Source organism: Perca flavescens, chromosome 7 (genome assembly GCF_004354835.1).
Source record: "Perca flavescens isolate YP-PL-M2 chromosome 7, PFLA_1.0, whole genome shotgun sequence".
Classification (NCBI taxonomy): domain Eukaryota; kingdom Metazoa; phylum Chordata; class Actinopteri; order Perciformes; family Percidae; genus Perca; species Perca flavescens.
In genome coordinates this window covers 32,276,480-32,297,506 of record NC_041337.1, presented here as the reverse complement: position 1 = coordinate 32,297,506, position 21,027 = coordinate 32,276,480, and the positions used below count along the sequence as shown (strand labels likewise).

At 39.5% G+C, this 21,027-nt stretch overlaps 1 protein-coding gene across 1 annotated transcript; it reads right to left on the bottom strand.

Annotated features, from left to right (window-relative positions):
- Window positions 1-9,791: 9,791 nt before the first annotated feature.
- Window positions 9,792-16,150, bottom strand: rbbp8l (retinoblastoma binding protein 8-like). Its single transcript, XM_028582640.1, has 11 exons — window positions 16,068-16,150; window positions 15,150-15,262; window positions 14,827-14,902; window positions 14,223-14,404; window positions 14,065-14,108; window positions 13,624-13,685; window positions 12,570-13,308; window positions 11,786-11,885; window positions 11,628-11,686; window positions 11,375-11,519; window positions 9,792-9,853 (listed from the first exon to the last, which is right to left on the bottom strand). Exons 1-11 carry the CDS (start codon window positions 16,148-16,150, stop codon window positions 9,792-9,794), a joined length of 1,665 nt encoding a protein of 554 aa, XP_028438441.1.
- Window positions 16,151-21,027: the final 4,877 nt, after the last annotated feature.

Sequence of the window (21,027 nt, the reverse complement as noted above, 5' to 3'; positions counted from 1 at the left end):
TCAGAATTTTGCATAGTCACCATCGAAACATGAATTGGTCATGTGACAAGGGCTGGGTAGATTGGGAGAACAGGCAGCCAAGTGATAGTACTCTGATCCAATGGAAATCCCAACTGTCAGATTGACAGTGGGGAGTGCAATCATATTTTACTTGCCGTTGAGGATGCATAACCATGGTAACCCCTGCTGACCTCGTCGCGGCATAGCCAGATAATGCTGAAATTACTGAAAGAGGTGAATAACTAGACCAACAGTTGTTTTAATATGTAGACATGTAAATTAGAGCGTTATTGATGTGCAACCCAGTCTCAAGGCAGTTCGTGAAATGGTCACGTCATTTAATCTATTGATCCGTGTACACCACGTGTCAAACTCAAGGCCCGCGGGCCAAATCTGGCCCCTTGCAGATTTAGATCCGGCCCATATATCAATTTGGGTTCACCATACATTTTGGGCCGCCTAGTTGGGCGCCAAACTAAAAACACAGGTAACTGTTTTTTAAACTGTACGACCGGGTTTAGGAAACGTGACACGCGGGACACGATCCATGGCCTCCTGTGTGAAAGTCCAGTGCTGTTTGACCCATCCGCCACCCCAACCACCCTCCCTACGCGGATTTTCGGGCTTTCATACTACTCGCTACCATAGTCACTCTTAATGCTACGTCATCTTCTCATTGACTTTACATTGCCATGGTTTTCCAAAGAATTGTGCTGTGATCACGAAAGATGCTTCCCATTGAAATACATTAGTATTGAAATACATTAGTATTGCTGACCATCACGAAAAAAAAATAAATAAATGAGATAAACATGTCCGTGTACACGAATCAATAGATTAAATTACGTGAACATTTCACGAACTGACGTGAGACTGGGCTGTGATGTGACAGAGCTCCTTGGTTTCTGTTCGTTTTCTGTTATGAATGTTTTCGTTACTACCGCATTGCATTGTGAGTCCAGTTTAGAGTCCAATATTGCATACTGTAATATTTTGCTATAATAATAATAATAAAAAATTTAATAATAATAATAATAATAATAATAATAATAATAATAATAATAATCTAATTATTATAATATTATAATATAATAATAATGCTAAGGTTTCAGACATACTTAACAATCTCACCTACTGTTTTAGCTACTAAATAGCATGTTGGTATGGAATTACGGACCCAGCCTGTCCAGTCTTGATTGCGAGTCTTTTGAGTGGTGGAGTTGTAACGGGTCATGTGCTTATTTCCCAGATAAGAGGAAGATTTTATTTTATCAGTTTTTCTGGGCTTTTTTTTTTTTAAACCTATGATTGAATTTGAAACCACATTTTCCAAAATATTCCAATAAAAAAACGATTCCATTGGAATCGTAATTTTTGAAACGGTTCCAAGTTGGAACCAGTTCTCGATGCCCAATCCTGCTCTTTATGCTGTTCAAAAATCTGTTGATTATTTTAAAAAGCAGTTGAAGACTTTGTTAATCACACAGGGCTTTAGTTAGATGAGGGATTTCATGGCTGTCTGGTTTTATGTACCAACTACGGATGCACCGAATCCAGATTTTTGGGGTTCCGCCGAATACTGAATCCACTGGTTAAGATTTTGCCAAATCCAAAACCGAATACCGAATCCTACTCCCATCCTCAGTTCATTAACACAGTAAACACATTAATGAAGTAAACAATGTCCACAGCAGTGTATTTTTCATGTTATTTTATTGTAGGGCTAGCAAAGCTGGTAATGGTTGTCTGGTTAACACCAGTTTTTAGCTGTGACTGTCCTTCCTTTGCCGTACCTGAAGTTTCTGCATTCTGGCTGCTGTCTGGAGATTCCTTCATGCACAACTCGTATTCTTTCGGATGTTTCATATGCAAATGTTTTAACAGCGGCGTTGTTGTGTATTGTTTAGGGTCCTTGCCACCACGAGACAAATCGCCATTGCAAATTGAACATGTAGCTCGACTTCAATCGCCTTCTTTTGACTGAAAGTACTGCCAAACAACCCATTTTCTGCTCACAAATTCCTTTTTCACTTTCTCACAGCCTACAGCACTGAACGCTCCACCTACGTAAACACCTTCCAGTAATCAACAGCAAAGCGCGCGTAGTGCAAGTGTAGGGTTCGGTTCGGTGGAAAAAAGTTCTAAGTTTCGTCAGAAACCGAACCTCGTCAAAAAGCCCAATATTTGGCCGAATCCAAAAATCCTGGATTCGGTGCATCCCTAGTACCTACGTTTTCCTTTGTACTTCTATGTCTTTTATTCATTGCCTTTTATTTTATTTTGAAGCACTTTGCGATTTCTATCTGCAAAAGGGCCATTTAAATAAACTTTGTTATGGAAGTTTCCTTTGCAGCAGGGGGGGAAATTTCAGAGTTTAGTAAATTGAAACAAATAAGACAGACTGAGACTAAAACCAAGTTGGGTTTTTGTATTTTATTAAAAAAGATATATTTGCAAATATAGGATCAACATGATTTCACAAAAGGCCGCAGCCCAGTGTGGAGTCAGTTTCTCAAATGAGTGCACAAGAACACCAGGCTTATATGTATCTTCAGAGTGACAACACACACGCACTTAGATTATTATGACGCTACAATTTTGAGAGGCAATCTGATACAGATGAAGACAATCAGATGAATACAAGAGACATCTCGGAGCCATCTCACCTCCTCCTCCCTGTACGACTGTCACCCCCCCAGTTACAGCTAAACTGGCATGAGAAAACTAGAGATAGTTTTAGGGTGACCTTGTACCTTTATCGGTTCAGGCTCACATAATGTTCCAGACTGGATGTCTCACAAAGTTAGAATCAAAATCTACATGTGGAAAATGAGATAAACTCTTTCAGCATTTGTGATAGAAGTAAAGTAGAAATAAAACATAAAAATATAAGGAATTGTGCTTAAATGTAATTTTGCCATTACAACTTCTACTTACTTACTTACTTACATGTTCGATGGAGGAGGAGAGGATGGACAGAGGGAAGAATGGATAAATGGATGGAGGCGTTGGACAGATGTGAGGGACACATTTGCATGGTGCGCAGAACAGCTCCAATGCATTCAAATGAGTTTGACAGCTAACATGCTCAGGGCATCCTCTGGGTGGAGGCAGGCAGCAGAGAGGAGGCGTGGGCGGTTTAGCCTCAGGGCAACAACAGCAGCTAACACGTCAGAGAAAGCTCCCAGGTCTTTGGCTGTAATCCTTAATCAAGAGTCAGGATTAGAAACCGAGTTCCCCTCTGAATCCCAGGCTGCAGTGACGGAGACAGGGAGGGAGGGAGGGAGGATAAGAATGAAATGAATGAGATCAGAAAAAAGGTAGAATGAGTTTAAAATTGCTGAAGGATAAAAGAAGATAAAAAAAATCCCAGCATGAGGGATAAAGAGAAAGAATTGGTGTTTAGCAGCTGCTCACAGCTGCAGATGGCGTGGGTGAAGCCACAACGAGCCCTCCGACATACAGTAGTACAGGCCACCGTTTGTATTCAAAATGCAGGGGGAAATGAGTTCCTCATTTACTAGGTTGAAGATCCGCAGATAGTTTAATTATCACACAGGAAATTGCAGCGTACATGGTTGACAGACTGCATACAAAGTGCACAGGCGGGGTGGGCGATTTATGGGCTTTGTTGTTGCTTTTTTTGAACGTTTTTGTTGCGTTTACAATGTTTTGGATGCTCTTTCTGGCATTTTTTCTGCTTTTTTCAACGGTTTTGTTGCTTTTTTCTGAGGTTTTTGTCATTTTTTTTTTTTTTTTTTTTTTAGATGTTTTTGTCGCCTTTCTGGAGTTTTATTTTTTGTTGCTTCTTCTTGAGTTTTTGTTGCCTTTGTTTTCGACATGTTTTTTGAGGTTTTTGTCTCTTTTGTCAAGTTTTTTTTCTACTATTTTTTTTTATGTTTTTGCCGCTTTTCTCAATACATGCAGACATGTCCCGGGACCTCGTTAGATAGTTGGAGATCTCAACCCCCCTCCCCCATGTTGAACCCAGAGTTACGCTCTTGGACAGGTGTATTTTTTATTTTTGTTTAAAAAAAATGTATCCAGGTAAGTCGATTGAGAACAATTTCTCATTTGCAACGACGACCTGTCACATTCACACCGTTCCACAATCATACCTGGAAGCTGCCCAGTACAACCACAGTCTGATCTGCTGGCCACTGAACAGCTCCACTGGAGTGGTTGGGGTTAAGGGCCTTGCTCAAGGGCACCTCAGTGGTGGTAATGAGGGAGGGAAAAGCGCTTTTCATTCACTTTCCCACCCTGATTTTATCTTGCCGGGCCCAAGCTCGCTTCCTTAACCCCTAGGCCACCACTGCCCCAAACAACGTTGGGATATGATGTTTGACCTGCTCAGTTTGTGATGCATTCTTAAAAAAATAAAAACAGACAAAGATGCTGTAGGTCAGTTTCTTTGGCATTTAGAATGACAAAGAGAGACACTTGGCTTGGCCGTTGTGATGTTCTTGAATAGTAATATTTGTACAAATAATACAATTTTAGTGCTTAATGGTTAATTGTAAAACAAAATATGATTTACAAACTGGATTAAAAATATCTTTACTGGTCGTCCACACAGGTGAAAACGAGCAAAAGTCAGTTTCTTACAAAAAGTTTAATTTTCCATCCGTCACTTCCTGCAGGGCGGAGATGTGACAGTTCAACCAAATTTCATCTAAATAAGCAGAACCAAGTGGATTTCCTGTGAGAGTAAAGTTGTATCACACTAGCCTAGAAATCTATATGCACCACAGCAGCAGCAAATGTAATTCGCAGCCAGGGGGTCTCGCAACTCTCCTTTGGCTTGCGAGCTGGTGTATAGAGTCGGTGGGCGGGCTTAACATAAATACGGCAGAGTTACGACGGTTCCGCGTGAATTCCCTGCTACTTGAAAACAAAGAAGATGGCTGTGGCTGTTGGCGAACAACTTCTTTGAGAAAAGAACAAAGAACGGCACTGAAGTCATTCTTAAAAAAGGAAGATGTGTTTGGAGTTTTGCCGACCGGATACGACAAAAGTTTAATCTATCAACTAGCTCTGCTATCTTCTTCGTTGCTCTGCCTGGTTGCAGCGCTATCCTATTGCGTGCACAGGGAATTTGAAAGACAACCGTTTATCCCGCCCCTCGGATTGAGTCAGGCTAGTATCACACCCCACAACTCTGACAAACTCTTGATGGTTTCCATGATTTTTACTAGGGCTGAACAATTAATCGTGTTCAAATCGAAATCAAGATTTGAAAGAATGCAATTAGCTAATCGTGAAGACCACGAATGCGAAATATTTAGTTGAATGTTTGGTGTAACATTTGATTCAACATTTTTCAGCCTACAACCTCCCTTAGTATAGCTCTCCTTGGGTTTCATGAAAGGCGCTATATAAATAAAAGTTATTATTATTATTTTCATTATTATATTTATTATTATTATTATTTTCATTATTATATTTATTGTTTTTTTCATAAGATAAATGCTGGAATAATGTTACATATCACAGATTGTTTACAGAAATATCCACATTTAAGAGTAAACTTAAAACTCTCCTCTTTGATAAAGCTTATAGTTAGGGAGTGAGGAGTTGCAGCGTTCACCTATACCAGCGGGGGAGGGTGTATAGCTAAATACACAGCACCTATCTTCTTCTCTGCTTCTCTTCATAGTCATCCGATTGATCTACCAACCCTTGTAGGGCTGGCTCAGGTTTGCCTTGGACCAGCTCATAGTTATGCTGTTATAGTTTTAGACTGTACTGATCTCCTCTGTCTTTCCATCTTTGTGCATTCATGTTTTTGAAATGCTTGTAACTAACTTATCTCCGGGGAGCTTATTCCCGGAGTCCTTATGTTTTCTCGGCTCACAGTTTTCCTTGGATTTGGGGGGCACCTAAATCATGGTTGCAGGTGCTGTGGTCTTGCTCGACGCCCTGCTATGCCCTGCTACGCTCCGCAACACCCCGCTACGCCCTGCTATACTCTATATGCCTTACTCTATCTGTAAAGTATTCTGAGATAACTCTTGTTATGATTTGACACTATAAATACAATTGAATTTTAAAATTGAAATGTCCTATTTTCAGTGGATATTTCATTTATTTATTACTTTATCACGTATTTAAAAATAATAATCCCAATTCGTATCGTAATATCAAGCAGGAAAATCGCAATTAGATTTTTTTCCCAAATTGTTCAGCCCTAGTTTCTACATGGCTTTTCATCACACTGCAATGGTTTTGCATAATGTCCTGAACAAAACGTCATGACACGATGCTTCTTGTGTTTCCCAGAACTCGTCATTATTCACTGACTAGGTGAGTGAGACACACAAGAGGCTGTGTGGTAAATGGTACGAACTATAAGAGTTGAATCATATACTGTCGCAATAGCCACTGCTAATGCTTGCTACTGAAATTGTTGGGGTTTTGGAATTTATAGAGTGTGGTCTAGACCTACTCTATCTGTAAAGTGTCTCGAGATAACTTTTGTTATGATTTGATACTATAAATAAAATTGAATTGAAAAATTGAATATAGTGGAAGCAACATTCAAGAACAGACATTTATTTCAATGTGAATAGTAGTGCATTCAGACAACAGTTTCTAAGAGTGTACATTGTATCATTCTAAAAAACAAAAGATCCGTTAAGACCACACAACAACACAGCATTTAGCTTGACAGATTAGCATACTATAAAAGTGAAAGCACAATAGTACAGTAGCAAAGTCAATCACGTTTTAATCAACAGAGAGATGCGAATGGCAGGGCGTGGCTATTTTTTCCACTGACCAAGAATTGTACTTAATGGACTCTAATGGCATTTAAGAGGCATGATAAAAACAGTAGAAATCAATAAAACAGCATACATTTTCACACACAGGATAAAAAAAGTGCACACTTTTGAAAAAAAGAAAAGAAGGACAAATAACAAGCTCTTATTTTGAGTAAAAATCGGCTGATTTTGCCTATTGATTAGGGCATCTCCATTAAAAACTATATTTTATATATTTACACGGAATGGACACATTGACTTTCCAGTGCTGTATCACAAAAATAAAAGTTATTCAACTGACTCTTTCACTGTGTTTTATCGCTTCCATCCACCCAGCTTACCGCAAGCTGTCACAGCTGTGAATGGAAAGTTTATACTTGCAAAATGTGTGCATTCTGAAAATGAAAAAGAGGAAGAGGAACATGTTTCTGTCTTCTTTTTTTCTTCTTTGTTGGTCACTTAAGAGGAGGTTAGGCTCTGGTGCAAAAATAACCAGACTGTGGCAGTGATGCCAGGAAAGTGAAATAATTATAAACACCTTACATAAAATGAGTATAGTGTGAGATGAGCAATGGAGAGGAGCAATACGGGTTTAGGCATTAGCAGGTGATACCCAAACACAGATTTGTTTGGCTGTAAGATAACAAAAAAGACAATTCTGCAAATTGTTAATTAGATGGAATTTTTTTTTTGTTAACAAAATAGTGGATTTTAATTAGAAATGTAAGATCAAAGGTCAAAAGTTAGTTTGGGATTGGATGACACAGCAATAGTTGCATTGATCAATTTTGATCAACAGCTTATAGAAGACCAAAGAGAGGTTCAACTTATTTTTAGGGTTAGGGTTACTTTTATTTCATTTAAAACGGGCCATTTATTTGTTATGTTTCTACAAGAAAACCTTCAGTTTGCTGTTTGAGTTGTACCTTGTGAAAATGGGCTGGTCTGTGTTGCAAAATGTATGACTTTCTAAGCCTGACTGTGTCTCATTTCTCCACCAAACAACTATAAGCTGCTAAAGAGGATGTAAATTCATATTTACCAACAGATGGGGAGATTCTAATGTCAGATAGTTTTCTCCATAATTACCAACCCTAATAATCAATAGAATATTTTGTTCACATAATACACTGGTTGATATTGGAATGTCCCAGTTAGCATATTCAGATTTATGTTTGCACAATCTGGACATACACCAGTTATATCAAACACAATATACTGGGATGTCACAATTTCCAGCTCAGAAAATGACAGAATATTAATGTTCATGTAAAAGCACTTACTGAGAACTTTGTTCACAGAGAAAATGCTCAACCCCAGTGATAGAACCACTAGAGCTGAACTAAGAGTGATATTTCATTTAATCAATAACGTGTTATAATGTGAAATGAGTTGCTGTGCTTGCTTCAACTTCTCTGATCAGCGTCATTTACAGCCAGAGGAGGCAGCCAGCCACCACAACAAGTCCTCCAAACCAGCATACGAAGATATATTGTTTATTCCTACCCTCTGATACGACACACAGGACCATTTCATAAATTAGCAGGAAATACGACCCACGGGAGCGTTTTCCGTATTCATATCTAAACCACAGGACGTAATGGTCACGGTTTTAAACACTTTGTTAACGTTGTCATACGGTCGCAAGTTGGTTAGGTCTAGGCCAGTCTCGCATTGCCAGACCTTCCTCCACAGCGCTGTGGAGGAGGGTCTGGCTAGTCCGCACAGAATTCCGGGATGGGAGAAAAATGTGCTCTGGTTTATTGGCATTTCTTTAAACCAATCACAATCGTCTTGGGCGATGCTCAGGGCTGGACGGAGACACGGTGCTGCTGCAAAATAGCCTCGGGAAGGAACTTGTTTTGGTGCAATGTGCTCTTTCAAAAGTTGTTTTAGTCGTGCAACAGAAAACTCAGATTGGACAGATAGTCTAGCTAGCTGTCTGGATTTACTCTGCAGAGATTTGAGAAGCAGTTAACCATAGTCAGAGTTTAAAATTACAACACAAAGAAAGCGGAAGGAAATGGACATCCGGCCGAAAAAAGTGACCTCCGGCCGAAAAAAGTGACATCCGGCCGAAAAGAGTGACATCCGGCAGAATTTCCGGCGGCAACGGAGCAATCCGGTAGGTGGAACGTTGTGGATATAGACTAGGTGGACACAAACACAACTCCAAATCAATGCTAATGTTGCTCTGTGTCTGCTGAATGTGTAAAGAGACAACTGATCGCGAACATGTTTGCCACATCAACAATATACTGGTGTAAATACATCATTGTTCTGTTTACAAGTTGTTTCTGCTGCCAAGGCCCAGTTATTGCAAGGTTAGAGCTATTTCATGTATCGGAAATAATTTACAGTTTGAATGTTGACTACCCAAGTAGTTTCCTAAAGAAATAAAGCTGCAGCTTGGTTTCTAGCGTCCTCTAAGTCTGTGTTTTTCAAATGGGACGTAAGATTATTTGATATATATTAATTAAATAAACATCAGTCATGCATAAAATAAGTTTTCTATAATAATGAAATATATAATATTTGAAATGTAGCATTTAAGTGTTTACAGTTACAATGTACAGTGCAGTTCTGTATGTACTGTATATGTATGCTTCTTTACATAGGCAGGTTTTTTATTTTTACCAAAAATATTTTTGCGCTGGGCAGGGGTAAAAAATATTTCAAAGGGGGTACGCTATTTTAAAAAAAGTTTGAGAACCACTGTTTTAAGTCATTGTTTTAATTTTATGGATCCAGAACTTTACTTTTTCGGCTCACCACTCTTATCAGTTAAATTTTCAGCCACAGCAGGCAGCTGTTTTCAGAAAAAAAGATCTTAAACCCCACATTACCTTACATTCATCAGGTTGCCAGATACACGACTCCTAATGAATGCAAATTAATGAAATTTGCTCCATGTTAGCTGGTGTAAATACGCCAATGTTTGCTAACCAACTTAAAGATAAAACACAAAGTAATATGTAAGTCAGTTGTTGCAGGTTTACGTGAGATCACAATGTGATATCATGCTCTTTAGCTGGGGCTCTTCGCCTCAGTTCTCAAAGTGATCTTGATCTTCCTCTCTTGCAGGATGTCTGTGAGGGAAAAAAGAAAACACTTCCTTTTGGTGAGGGAGAAACCGTGGGAGAGATATTTTTCATGATGGTTACATTTTTACATGTATAAATAAAGACCGAACTGAAGAAAAGTTGTAAGATGGACAATGATTGAGACCATCAGCTGAGCAGATGTCAAAAAACCCTGTTTACACTTGATTTTAAAATGCGTCTTGGGCCATCGGATCACAAATGGACAGCGATAAATGACCAAGACGCATTGTGATCCGATCACTCAAACCCCTTGCCGCGTTGGTCTGGGCCTCATTTCCTCACACATCTTATGTAACGTGAACACCAATGTGTCCTAATGCATCCTTCAAAAGGACTATAACTATTTTAGGAAAATACCTCATCAATGAAGGATGTGGTGGTTTTAGTGGCTTCATTTTACGAAGAGTTACACAAAGTGTTGCGTGACCATCTATCGTTTTGCCCTATGGAAGGAGATGTGTTGGATTCTGCTGACAGCGATATCTCCAGCTGTACTAGGAAAACTGTTTGTTTCAGGAAACAACCTTTGAGCTAGCAACGCTGAAAATGGCAAGTTTTGAAGAAACTTTGGATCGTGCAATAGGGCAGGCCTGCTTAGTTCTTTCGGGGAATGATTTTAAAGATTTACAAAGAATATGTTTACAGCATTTGCTATCTAACTGGGAGATTTTGAGACCTATTGGCGGCGATTTTCTATGGAGAAAATACACACGTCAATACTCTGGTAAGAGCAAATGAGGTTTAACGATGTCTCTAGCTAATTTCAATAGCTCACGTTACTGTATTGTGTAGGCAGTAATGAAATCTTGACACAATGGGTTAGCTGGAGAGGCATAAGAGAAACAGGTGTGCTTCGGCTGTCCACTTGTGTTCGGATCACTAAAACACTTTTTAAAACCAAGAGTAAACAGGGTCAAAGTGTTGAGATCAAGTAATTATATCGTTCAAAATTCATCTGATTTACACAATTTTGGCTTCAGTTTAAGCAATCTAAAAGAACAATTAAAAGAACAGACATTTTGGGAAATGCGGTTCTTTTAGAGTTAGTCAAGAAGATTGTTAACCCTTTGTTTACATTAAATATAAATGCCGCGTTTTATTTATATGGTATGGTAGAGATGTGACTTGCAAGTGTGCACATCATCAAGACATTGTGCGATTATAGAGTTGGTTGTGTGGATTAAAATACTCGCCATTGATAATATTAGATTCAGGTTGAACAACAGACTTTGGATGATGAGAGGCATCTTGTCATGGTTTTCAGGCACCTCCCTATTATTAAGTGGATTATATACTGTATGTATGGTATTTAAGGGATGTTGAACAATCCCTTAAATATGGAAGTACAATATTTACGTAAGTGAAATGAATATGGACCAAGTGGGGAAAAAACATTTTGTTCCATAAATCTTTCAAAATGTGATATGACTGGAAGACCACACCCAAGAGGGACAGAAAGAAAGGAAGAAAGACACAAAAGGACTTGAAATGTGAGCTGATGCCTACGGTCTGTTTCCGAGTCTCTGTCCGTTTCTGTCTCCACAGATGCCCTCTTTCTCTTGCAGCCCTGGCCGTTTTCTTGTCCGGACACACTCTTGTCCTCGTCCTGCTCATCTGAGGTGCTTCTCGGCTCAGCTGCTGGCGACGATGACTGCGATGAAGCAGAGGAAGCAAGTGAAAATAAACTAGAAACAACTCATATTTACACATGCTTACAAAGCCTCAACTGTATCTGCTTTAGTGGCTTGAAATACCGTACCTTGCCACTTGATAGTAAGGATTTCTGCAGAGCAGAATTCAGAGTCTCCAGCGCCACTACTGTTACAGAAACATGACACCAGTAAGTATTATTCACCTGTGCACAGTAGGTATATATGGATGCACACACACAGACACCTATGAATCTGAGCTCTTCACCTGGGTGTAATGATATAGTGAGGACAGGAACCTTCTTCTCGTTCCCGCTTTGGTCTGTCTTCCCATTCGCCTCCTCTTTCTGCTCCTGCTCTTTGATTACCTGCTGTGACAGGACCATCACACCGTTAGTCTGGATCAACAACGGTTCATTTACCGGATGGTTCCGGCGCCGCCGGTTCCACCGGATGTCCCGTCAGTTGTCCCTCACCTTCCAAATTCTTTGTGTTTACGTTAAACCCCGGTCGCATCGAGGAACAACAACAACCTCTGAGCTAATGTTACACGCTGAAAATGGCAAGTTTTGAAGAAAATTTGGATTGTGCAACAAGGCAGGCCTGCTTGGTTCTTTTGGGGGAATGATTGTAAAGATTTACAAAGAATATGTTTTTACTGTCTACCTGGGACGTTTGGGGACCAATATGAGAGGATTGGTTTGGACAAAGTACATACGGTGATACACTGGTAAGAGGAAATGACGTTTATCCATGTGTCCTGCATTTACTCTCTAACTGGGATGTTTTCGGACCGATGAGGGGGATTGCGGTGGACAAAATTTTGCAGACCATTTTGCAGAGCCACCGTTGCTGCGTCCGGAGCTTAGCGCTGCCCAAGACGATTGTCAATTGGTTTAACAAAATGCAAACAACCCCTGACCAATTTTTCTCCTATCCAGACCTTCCTCTGCAGCGCTGTGGAGATATGTCTAGTAATGCGAGGCTATCATACCATGAACCCTGTTTGTCCCCTCTTTACCATCACCCCCATGTCTTTTAAAAAAAGTTACCTTGTGGTTATGGTCGCTGGCAGACTCTTCCTCTTGTTGATTGACTGGTGGGATAGAGGGGCATGAGGGAGGGACGACAGGAGACGGTGATGATACCGGGCTGTGTGGATTTGCCTTCCCATCCTTGTCAGGGCACCTCTGTACTCTCTCTCCAGTTTGTAAGGCTAAGGGTGAATCATCTGTTGGCATTTGGCTGGATTTGGACTTTCCATGATCCGATAGGTCCAGAGGCCCATCAAACGCCTCTCTAAGCTCTCCAGAGTCCCTCTCGGTCTTCAAAGGTGGGATGTCCTTTTTCTCCTGGGTCTTACTTTGACACTCTACATCTCTGACATCTTGCTCTGACAGATTTCTCAACCTGAATACCACAGTTGGCTCTTTGGCAGGGGGTTGAGGGGTACTCTGCTTGTGCCAGGGAGGCCCAGAAACCTGACTTCTAGAGCTGGTATGTTGGCTAGTTGGGATCAGGTTGGGAAAGCGTAGCAGGTTTGTTTTGGAAGAAGGTTGCGCCACCAGACTAGTCGCTGAAGCAGCTGCAGTAACCAAGTCAGAGGATTCAGAAAAGGGCCAATGGACAGTAGCAGGGCTGCTCTTGGTTGGTTGAGGACGGCAGGGGACAGGAGCATGGAGCACATGTCTGCTGGGGGTCACTTCTCCACCGGTTGAGAAAGAATAGTTCTTAAGGGGAGCTTGAGGAGGGATAGAGGATCGCTGGTCCAGTTCCTCAACACTCTGAGCTCTAAGTTATGTGAAACAGAAGCCAGGCAGAAAAGTAGAAGTTAAAATGTCTGTGCAGGTCATTAGGGCCACAGTGTTGGGCAGTAATGTATTACTTTGGAACAATAATAGAATTACTTTTTTCAGTAACAAGCGTTGAAAGGGAATACAAAAAGATTTGTAAATGTTTAATATGAGCGATTGAAGCTGAGTAGTGGCTTCTGATCATTCTTCTTTTAGTTCCCAAAACAATTAGTTTTATTTAATCCTTTTTAATTTTCAATTCACTATCCCACACTTCCATACTCTCATATAGTCCTATGTCCCTTTGTCTCACCTTCTCTCCACAACATGGGTTACATTATGTTCCGTCTTCCAGGAAAGAGGCTTGAATGATTCCTTTGAGAGTGGAGAAGGGACAAAGAAACAAAAAGAAAATGACCATATGTGGCTATACACTATCATACAAATTAAAGTAATAGTTTGACATTTTGGAAACAGCTGAAAAGCTGAAAAGCTTAGCGTAAAGACCAGTGCCTGGTTTCATGAACTACCTCAAGTTTGTCCCTTATGCTAAATAGTTACCTATGCTAAGGGGATAATTTCTGAGCGTTTGTAAAGCCTCTTAGGTAGTTTTTTCACTCTGCGCAATAAAGACAATAGTAGTATTTCCCAAAATGTTACATTATTTCGTTGACATGCGCATGCAACAGAGAAATGGTTAAAAATTGCATTTTAATGGGTATGCTTTTGAAAGGGAGTTGATTTAGAAACTTACGAATTGGCTTCCGTTCATCCCTATCAATTGTCTGTGTACACTTTCTGTTGGATCAGAAACACAGACATGAACTTATGTAAGAAGGGTAGAATGATAATTAACAAACAAACAAACAAACAAACAAACCCTTCCTCCTCCCAGCTCTTCCTCATTCTCACCTTCAGTTCTTTGGTTGGCCTCAGTTTTCAATGCAACATTTCCACCTGCTGGCTGGTTACTGGCCCTGCTGGTTGCCATAGCGAGGAGGGCGTCAGGTCCAGAGGAGGGGGAATAGCCAGGGGGGGTGGTTGGTTTGATGTCTGGGGTGGTGTTCCTATTGGAGGAGTGGTCACTGTGAGCTCTGCTACACAAACAGAATTTCATAGTCGCTGTGTGAGAAATCGCTCTCAGGCAGATCACGATCAACTCCTAAGAGTTGTCACGGAGCTCCTCTTTGAATGCTTGTTATGATGTTTGTCATACGGGCCAAATGTGTTGATATATATGCAAAATACTTTGAGTAATAACAGGCATGTACTCAAAATTAAGAATAACTTGTTTAGAGCCTCCTCTAGATAGAAGCCTGATTCTTTTAACTTAAAAGTTAACCCTAATCCCCAACTCCTAACCCTAACCCTTGCAAGTTGTAAGCACTGCTGGGAGGGGGCATCCACACTTCTGTTGAATTCATTGTAATATAATGACAATATAGGTTTCTTATCATATCATATAATATGAAGTTGACTCATGCTAAAACTTTCTAATAAAACACCATATACTCACTCGAGTGCTGCTCTTAAATTCCTGAGCTCATCTCTAAGTCTTGTGTTCTCCTTTTTCATGTTGGTCATCTCCCCCGCTACAACACAGACCACAAGTCATGATCAGAGCACCGCACAACACAGTCGCCTCTAAAATGTATTTTAAGGGGAAAATAAGCACATGGATAGAAGGGAGCCAGAAAGCAAAGAAGAGTTGATTGGAGAAAGAAAATGGTACCAATGCAAGACTTATGACACATAAGAGACAAGTTATGGATGAGCAATGGATGACGAATGGACAGAAGGTTGGTTTACTGATTTGACAGACAGACATAAACAGAATACCCAGTAGAGAGATGTGCTGGAGGCTTTGTATCTGCGAGGCTTCAAACTCCATCTGCCTTCTCTTGGCTACCTCCTGAGTTACTGTACATCTGTCACACAGCCCCGCCCTCAGCCTACACAACATCAGACACATGATTTAAAAATGATAATGTTCACATTGAACAAACATTTAACAATGAGAGAAAAATAACCCATTCTGCAGTACTTTTGACAAATGAAACGGTGTACGGGTTATTTAATTGCACCATTGCTTAACCCTTGTGTTGTCTTCCCATCGATCATGCAACATTTTGTTTTTCTGGGTCAAAATTAAAAATTTACGGTTTTGTTTTTTCGACGTTTTTAAAGCTTTTTCTGACATTTTTGTCACTTTTTTCAACGTTCTTCTATTCATTTTTTTTCAAATGCTATATATATTGAATAAAACACCCAAATTCAATGAAAGTAATGAACTGATCATTTATTTTACTTGTGAAGAGTGTTGTATGGAACCATCCATGTATTTTCTTTTACAATTTGGTTGAAAGAAACTCTTTCAAACTTTTGAAAATGGGTCAAATTTGACCCGTGGAACACAGGAGGGAAAACCAAAACACTCACTTTATGCCACACATGCCTTACTTGCTCCAGTATGACTAGTAGTTTTTGGTAGCTATCTTAGCAAACTTTAAATAGATATTGCTTTGTTACTGACATTATACTGTGTGTGCTCTTCTCTACTCGTGCTACCATTCCAATATGTGTTAGTGTTTGTTTCACCATTATTACCATCAAATTAAAAGTTGAAGTTCATTCGCAGCCACACCCATTTCTAAGTTCAGTACACTCAGGGGCTTTGCAGCTACTTGGTCTGGTATGATCACTAGTTTACAAGTTGTAAACCAAATGCAAGAAAAAAGCAGAATGTAACATCAGTACCTGTTTTCCAGTGTCTTGATGTTCTCGATGAGTAATCTCTGCTGTTCTTTCATCTGCTGGTTTTTGGTGAACAGTTCCTCCATGCGCTTTGTATCACTATTTACATGCATGTATAGACACATGCGCGCGCACACACACACACACACACACACACACACACACACACACAAATATTTGTCTGCTGTCAGAATGAATGCCAAACAGATAGCATGTCTTTTTATGATCAGTGAGAAACAGAATTATACGTCTTCTCTGGAACATAAAGATAAGACTATAATTAGCCTTGCACCTCCGTATATAAAAAAAAAAACATACTCATTACACACAAACCATCAAGAACCCTCAGGGGTATCAAAGTCATTTTAGTTCATGGGCTACATCCCCCTAATTTGATCTCAAGTGGGCCAGACCAGTGAACCACTCCAGAAAGATCAGAAACTTTATCTGCCACAGAGTTTCAAACGCAAGTTGCTTCTGCAACGACAGCGTTCTTAAGGCCGCTGCAGGGAAAATAATAATTTTACGGACCTGGGAAAGAAGGGTAATATTCTGAGAAAAAGCTCAGAATTTCTAAGATTAATGTTGTAAATTAACGAAAAATAAATTGAAATGGGATGAATTACTTCTCATCTAGTGGGACTGATTGGACCCTTTGGCGGGCCGTATGACACTGAACACAAACATTTCTCTTTAAAACAGTTAGTCTACGGCTAACTTCTTGGCGCGAGCGATTATTTTCCTGATTAGTTTAAAATGGTGAAAAATGTCAATCAGTGTTTACCAAAGCCCAACATGATGACGTACTCCAAGTGTTGTTTTGTCCAAAGCTCAAAGATAATCAGTTTACTGTCACAGAGGAGTTAAGAAACTAAGAAATATTCCCATTTAAGTAGCTGGAATCAAATAAATTACTCAAACCAATTAATCACTTATGAAAATAATTAGTTAATTGATTTGATAGTTGATAACTAATCTGCAGCTCTATTATTATTATTAATATTATTATTATGTCATTTGTATGTAAAACACGTGTTGCATTTTATTAAAGTGTGTATGAAATGTGCTATATAAATAAAGTTGTCTTGACTTAAAGAACATGCAGTGCGTCTGAAGAATCAGGGTTCCAATACTATATTTAATTTCCTCCTAGTTTCAAAGATGTTACTGCATTTTCATGTTCCAGCTCCCACTATTACACTCCTCTTTTCCAGCGGTGAACGAGGACATCAGATCATTAATATTAGTAAAATGATCAAGAAAACGCTATAAAAAGTGGGACTACATTCAAAATGTTACTTATATAAGTACAGAAGTACAGGAGTGTCATTACCAAAATGTACTTTAAGTTGATGGATGGACTTTAGGAGGAGCCCCCCCTTCCCAACACTGAACTCAACATCAGTCGCCATGCTCAACAACACTGTGTTTGTGAGCCAGTTGAGGGAATTCAACCTGCCTCAACCTGCCTCAGGAGCTGCAGATCCAGTTCATCACTGATTTGTTCTCTGCACGACCATCACTGTTTGATTTGGATAGGCCACCAAATCGCACAGGAACAGTTACACTCAGCTTTCACACTTGAATGGTTTCAACTTTTTAAGTGAACTCTGGGTGATTTATTGGCATCATTTAAGCCAGGGATCTTCGACAGGGTCTCCTCAGAGTCAATACAGGGGGGCCTGCAAATTATTGTTAATTTATAAAAAAAAAAAAACTCAACATGAATCCAACATATTATTAGGAAATATACAGTACAGGCCGAAAGTTTGGACACACCTTCTCATTCAATGTGTTTCTTTATTTTCATGACTATTTACATTGTAGATTCTCACTGAAAGCATCAAAACTATGAATGAACACATATGGAATTATGTACATAACAAAAAAGTGTAAAATAACTGAAAACATGTCTTATATTTTAGATTCTTCAAAGTAGACACCCTTTGCTTTTTTTTTGATAGCGCTGCAAACCCTTGGTGTTCTCTCAATGAGCTTCATGAGCTAGTCACCTGAAATGGTTTTCACTTCACAGGTGTGCTTTGTCAGGGTTAATTAGTGGAATTTTTTCCCTTATTAATAAAAAAGCAAAGGGTGGCTACTTTGAAGAATCTAAAATATAAGACATGTTTTCAGTTATTTCACACTTTTTTGTTAAGTAAATAATTCCAGATGTGTTCATTCATAGTTTTGATGCCTTCAGTGAGAATCTACAATGTAAATAGTCATGCAAATAAAAGGAAACGCATTGAATGAGAAGGTGTGTCCAAAACTTTTGGCCTGTACTGTATATCCCCACTGCTTACTGGCCTATAGTCAAGGTAGTCCCTAAGGCCATCCACAGATGTGTGCCACATTAATTGTTGGCATGATTTTATAAAAATGAATAGCTTAATATTCTATGCAAAAAAAGGTACAGTCTTTAGGCTGCCCTACATGTTATTGTAGGCCCAGTTTAACATGCAACTTCATGTAGTAGGGGGGTCTCTGCTCCGTCTCTCTTTCAGTTAAGGGGTCCTTGGCCTGAAAAATGTTTAAGACCCCTGATTCAAGCTATGATGTCTGGAAGTTGCCAAGTATGCTAATCAGCCATACACCGCGAAAAAACAAAATCGTCCCTAGTATATTCATCGAATTTCTAGTCAAAATATCTAATAATAATTTAATTTAAGACACAATCATCTAACAAGTAATATTTCTGTGAGATATAGGTTTGTTTTTAGACGTTTTTAAACGAGTTTATTTTTTTTTGACATTGTAAGGTTTTTAAGCCACTGTGTTATTTGTAAAAGATGAATCATGTTGTTTCAAGATTATATCTTATTTCAAAAACTCTTACCAAGTGAATTTTTCCTTGTTGCATTGGCATTGGCATTGATTTCTTTTTTTTACTTATTACAAGCAAAAACACAATGCATTCATTGTTTTTTTTGTTATTTTACTTACTTATCGTGCGACAAGGCAGGCCTGCTTGGTTCGTTCAGGGAATGATTGTAAAGATTTTCAAAGAATATGGTTTTACTATCTAACTGGGTCGTTTGGGGACCAGTGTGATAGGATTGGTTTGGACGAAGTACATGCGGCGATTCACTGGAAAGAGCAAATGACCTTTAACCATGCATACAACTAATTTATATAGCTCACATTACTGTCTTGTGTGTAAAATTTTCTTTTCGTCCGGAGCTTAGCGCTGCCCAACGCGATTGTGATTAGTTTAAAAAAATGCAAACAACCCAGAGCGTTGTATTTTTTCACCTATCCAAGAGTGTATGTGTATGCAGGAAGCTAGATCTGGTAACGCAAGACTAGGGATGGCATGACATTGAGGTAGATCAGTTGATAAGATTTTGACAAGTATGACAAAACCTAGATATTATCTAATTGACAACTGTGCATCTTTACGTTAGTTAATCAGGCATTGAGACAGATTAAAAGGAACAAAGTTTTGATGGGGATGACGAGATTTCACTTGTTTCCACTACATTGAAAATGAACTCAAAGACTTTCTTGAATCAACTTCATTGTATCAATAATCAAAAAATATTCCCACCCCCTTTGCCAATTCTTCTTTTTCACCAGTTCTAAGGAAAAACGAAACAAAGATTTTTTGACTCAGTATCAGACTGAATGACTTGTTGCAACATGAGCTTCCTTGCGAGCTAAACACGACAACGGGGAAAAGAGGGCCAGGTGCAGGACCAGCACGTCTGCCTGGTCCACAAAGACGTTGCACGGCTCCCACGGTGGCTGAACTTGTGCGTAGCTAAACTTGAATACATAGTCGTAATTTACAGTAAGTACAATAATCAAAACTGGCTAGTGTTCAAGTGTTTGATGACCAAAATTTCAATTTTTGCTCAAAAGTCGAGATCCCGAACCCCCTCCAATGTTGAGCCCAAAGATACGCCCTTGCTTGAATATCTTGTCAGCGTTGTCTAAACATGATCATGGAGAGACATCAGGTAAATAATCCACTCACCAGCCCTTTTTGTTGGACAGCTCTTGGATTTTCCCCTGCCAACCTGGGAGTGAAAAAAAAACACAGCACACCTGGTTCTAATTCTTGCAGATGATATGAGATACTGCTTTCCTGTATTACAGCTGCATTGCAACATATCTCTCTTTTTTGTTTCTGTTAGCAGTGACTGTTGTTTTCATGATTTCCACTCACCCTCCACTTCTCGCTCGTGGATCTCCCGCAGTTTGAGGAGTACGTTGTTGAAGCACTCCATTGCTTTGGTGATCTCCTTTTACCTCAGTCTGATTGTACAACAAAAGACATACAAAAAATGGTTTTCCATATTTTTTTGAAAGAAATTGCATAGAATGCTTTTAAACTGAAATGTCCTTTTTCGATGTATAAAGACGACTTGACCTGACATGAGATTACAACCATTCACATACCCTAAATCTGCTTAAAGGACAATTCCAGCGCAAAATGAACCTAGGGGTTTATAACACCTGGGTACCGAGTCGACCGTTCGCTGGGATATGTTTTCATGCTAATCGAATGTGACCAGTTTTAGCGCAAACCGCTAATTAGCTTATAACGCTAGTCGTCGGGGCATGCAAAAGTAAAAAAAAATCTCTATTTCGATACCACTTACAAGGCTCAAAATACCACCACACTTCCACGGTAGTATAATGAGGGTGCCTACATGTAAACCGAAGCATTGAGAACTTTGGAAGTGTACAGACAGTTAATTAAAAAGATAGTTTATAAAGACCGTTCGGTTTACAGGCATGTGCCATTTTGGGAAAACAGTCATGACCAGTCAAACAACGAACGCTGTACTTGAGCTATGTTACTGGTTACTGGTTACATGGTTGGTAACCATGTGTTATTAACCCCTAGGTTCATTTTTCACCGGAATTGTCTGCATTTTAATTCGTAATTCGTAATAATTCAAATAATGAATGAAACATGTTTTCATCATAGCTCTAAAGAACATACTGTAGTCCT

Excerpts from the sequence above, each read along its gene's own strand:
- rbbp8l (XM_028582640.1), bottom strand. The coding sequence starts at position 16,150 with ATGGAGGAACTGTTCACCAAAAACCAGCAGATGAAAGAACAGCAGAGA. Across the intron at positions 14,109-14,222 it reads GGCCAACCAAAGAACTGAAG|AAAGTGTACACAGACAATTG; the intron begins GTGAGAATGAGG and ends CTGATCCAACAG. Across the intron at positions 11,687-11,785 it reads CACTATATCATTACACCCAG|TAGTGGCGCTGGAGACTCTG; the intron begins GTGAAGAGCTCA and ends TTTCTGTAACAG.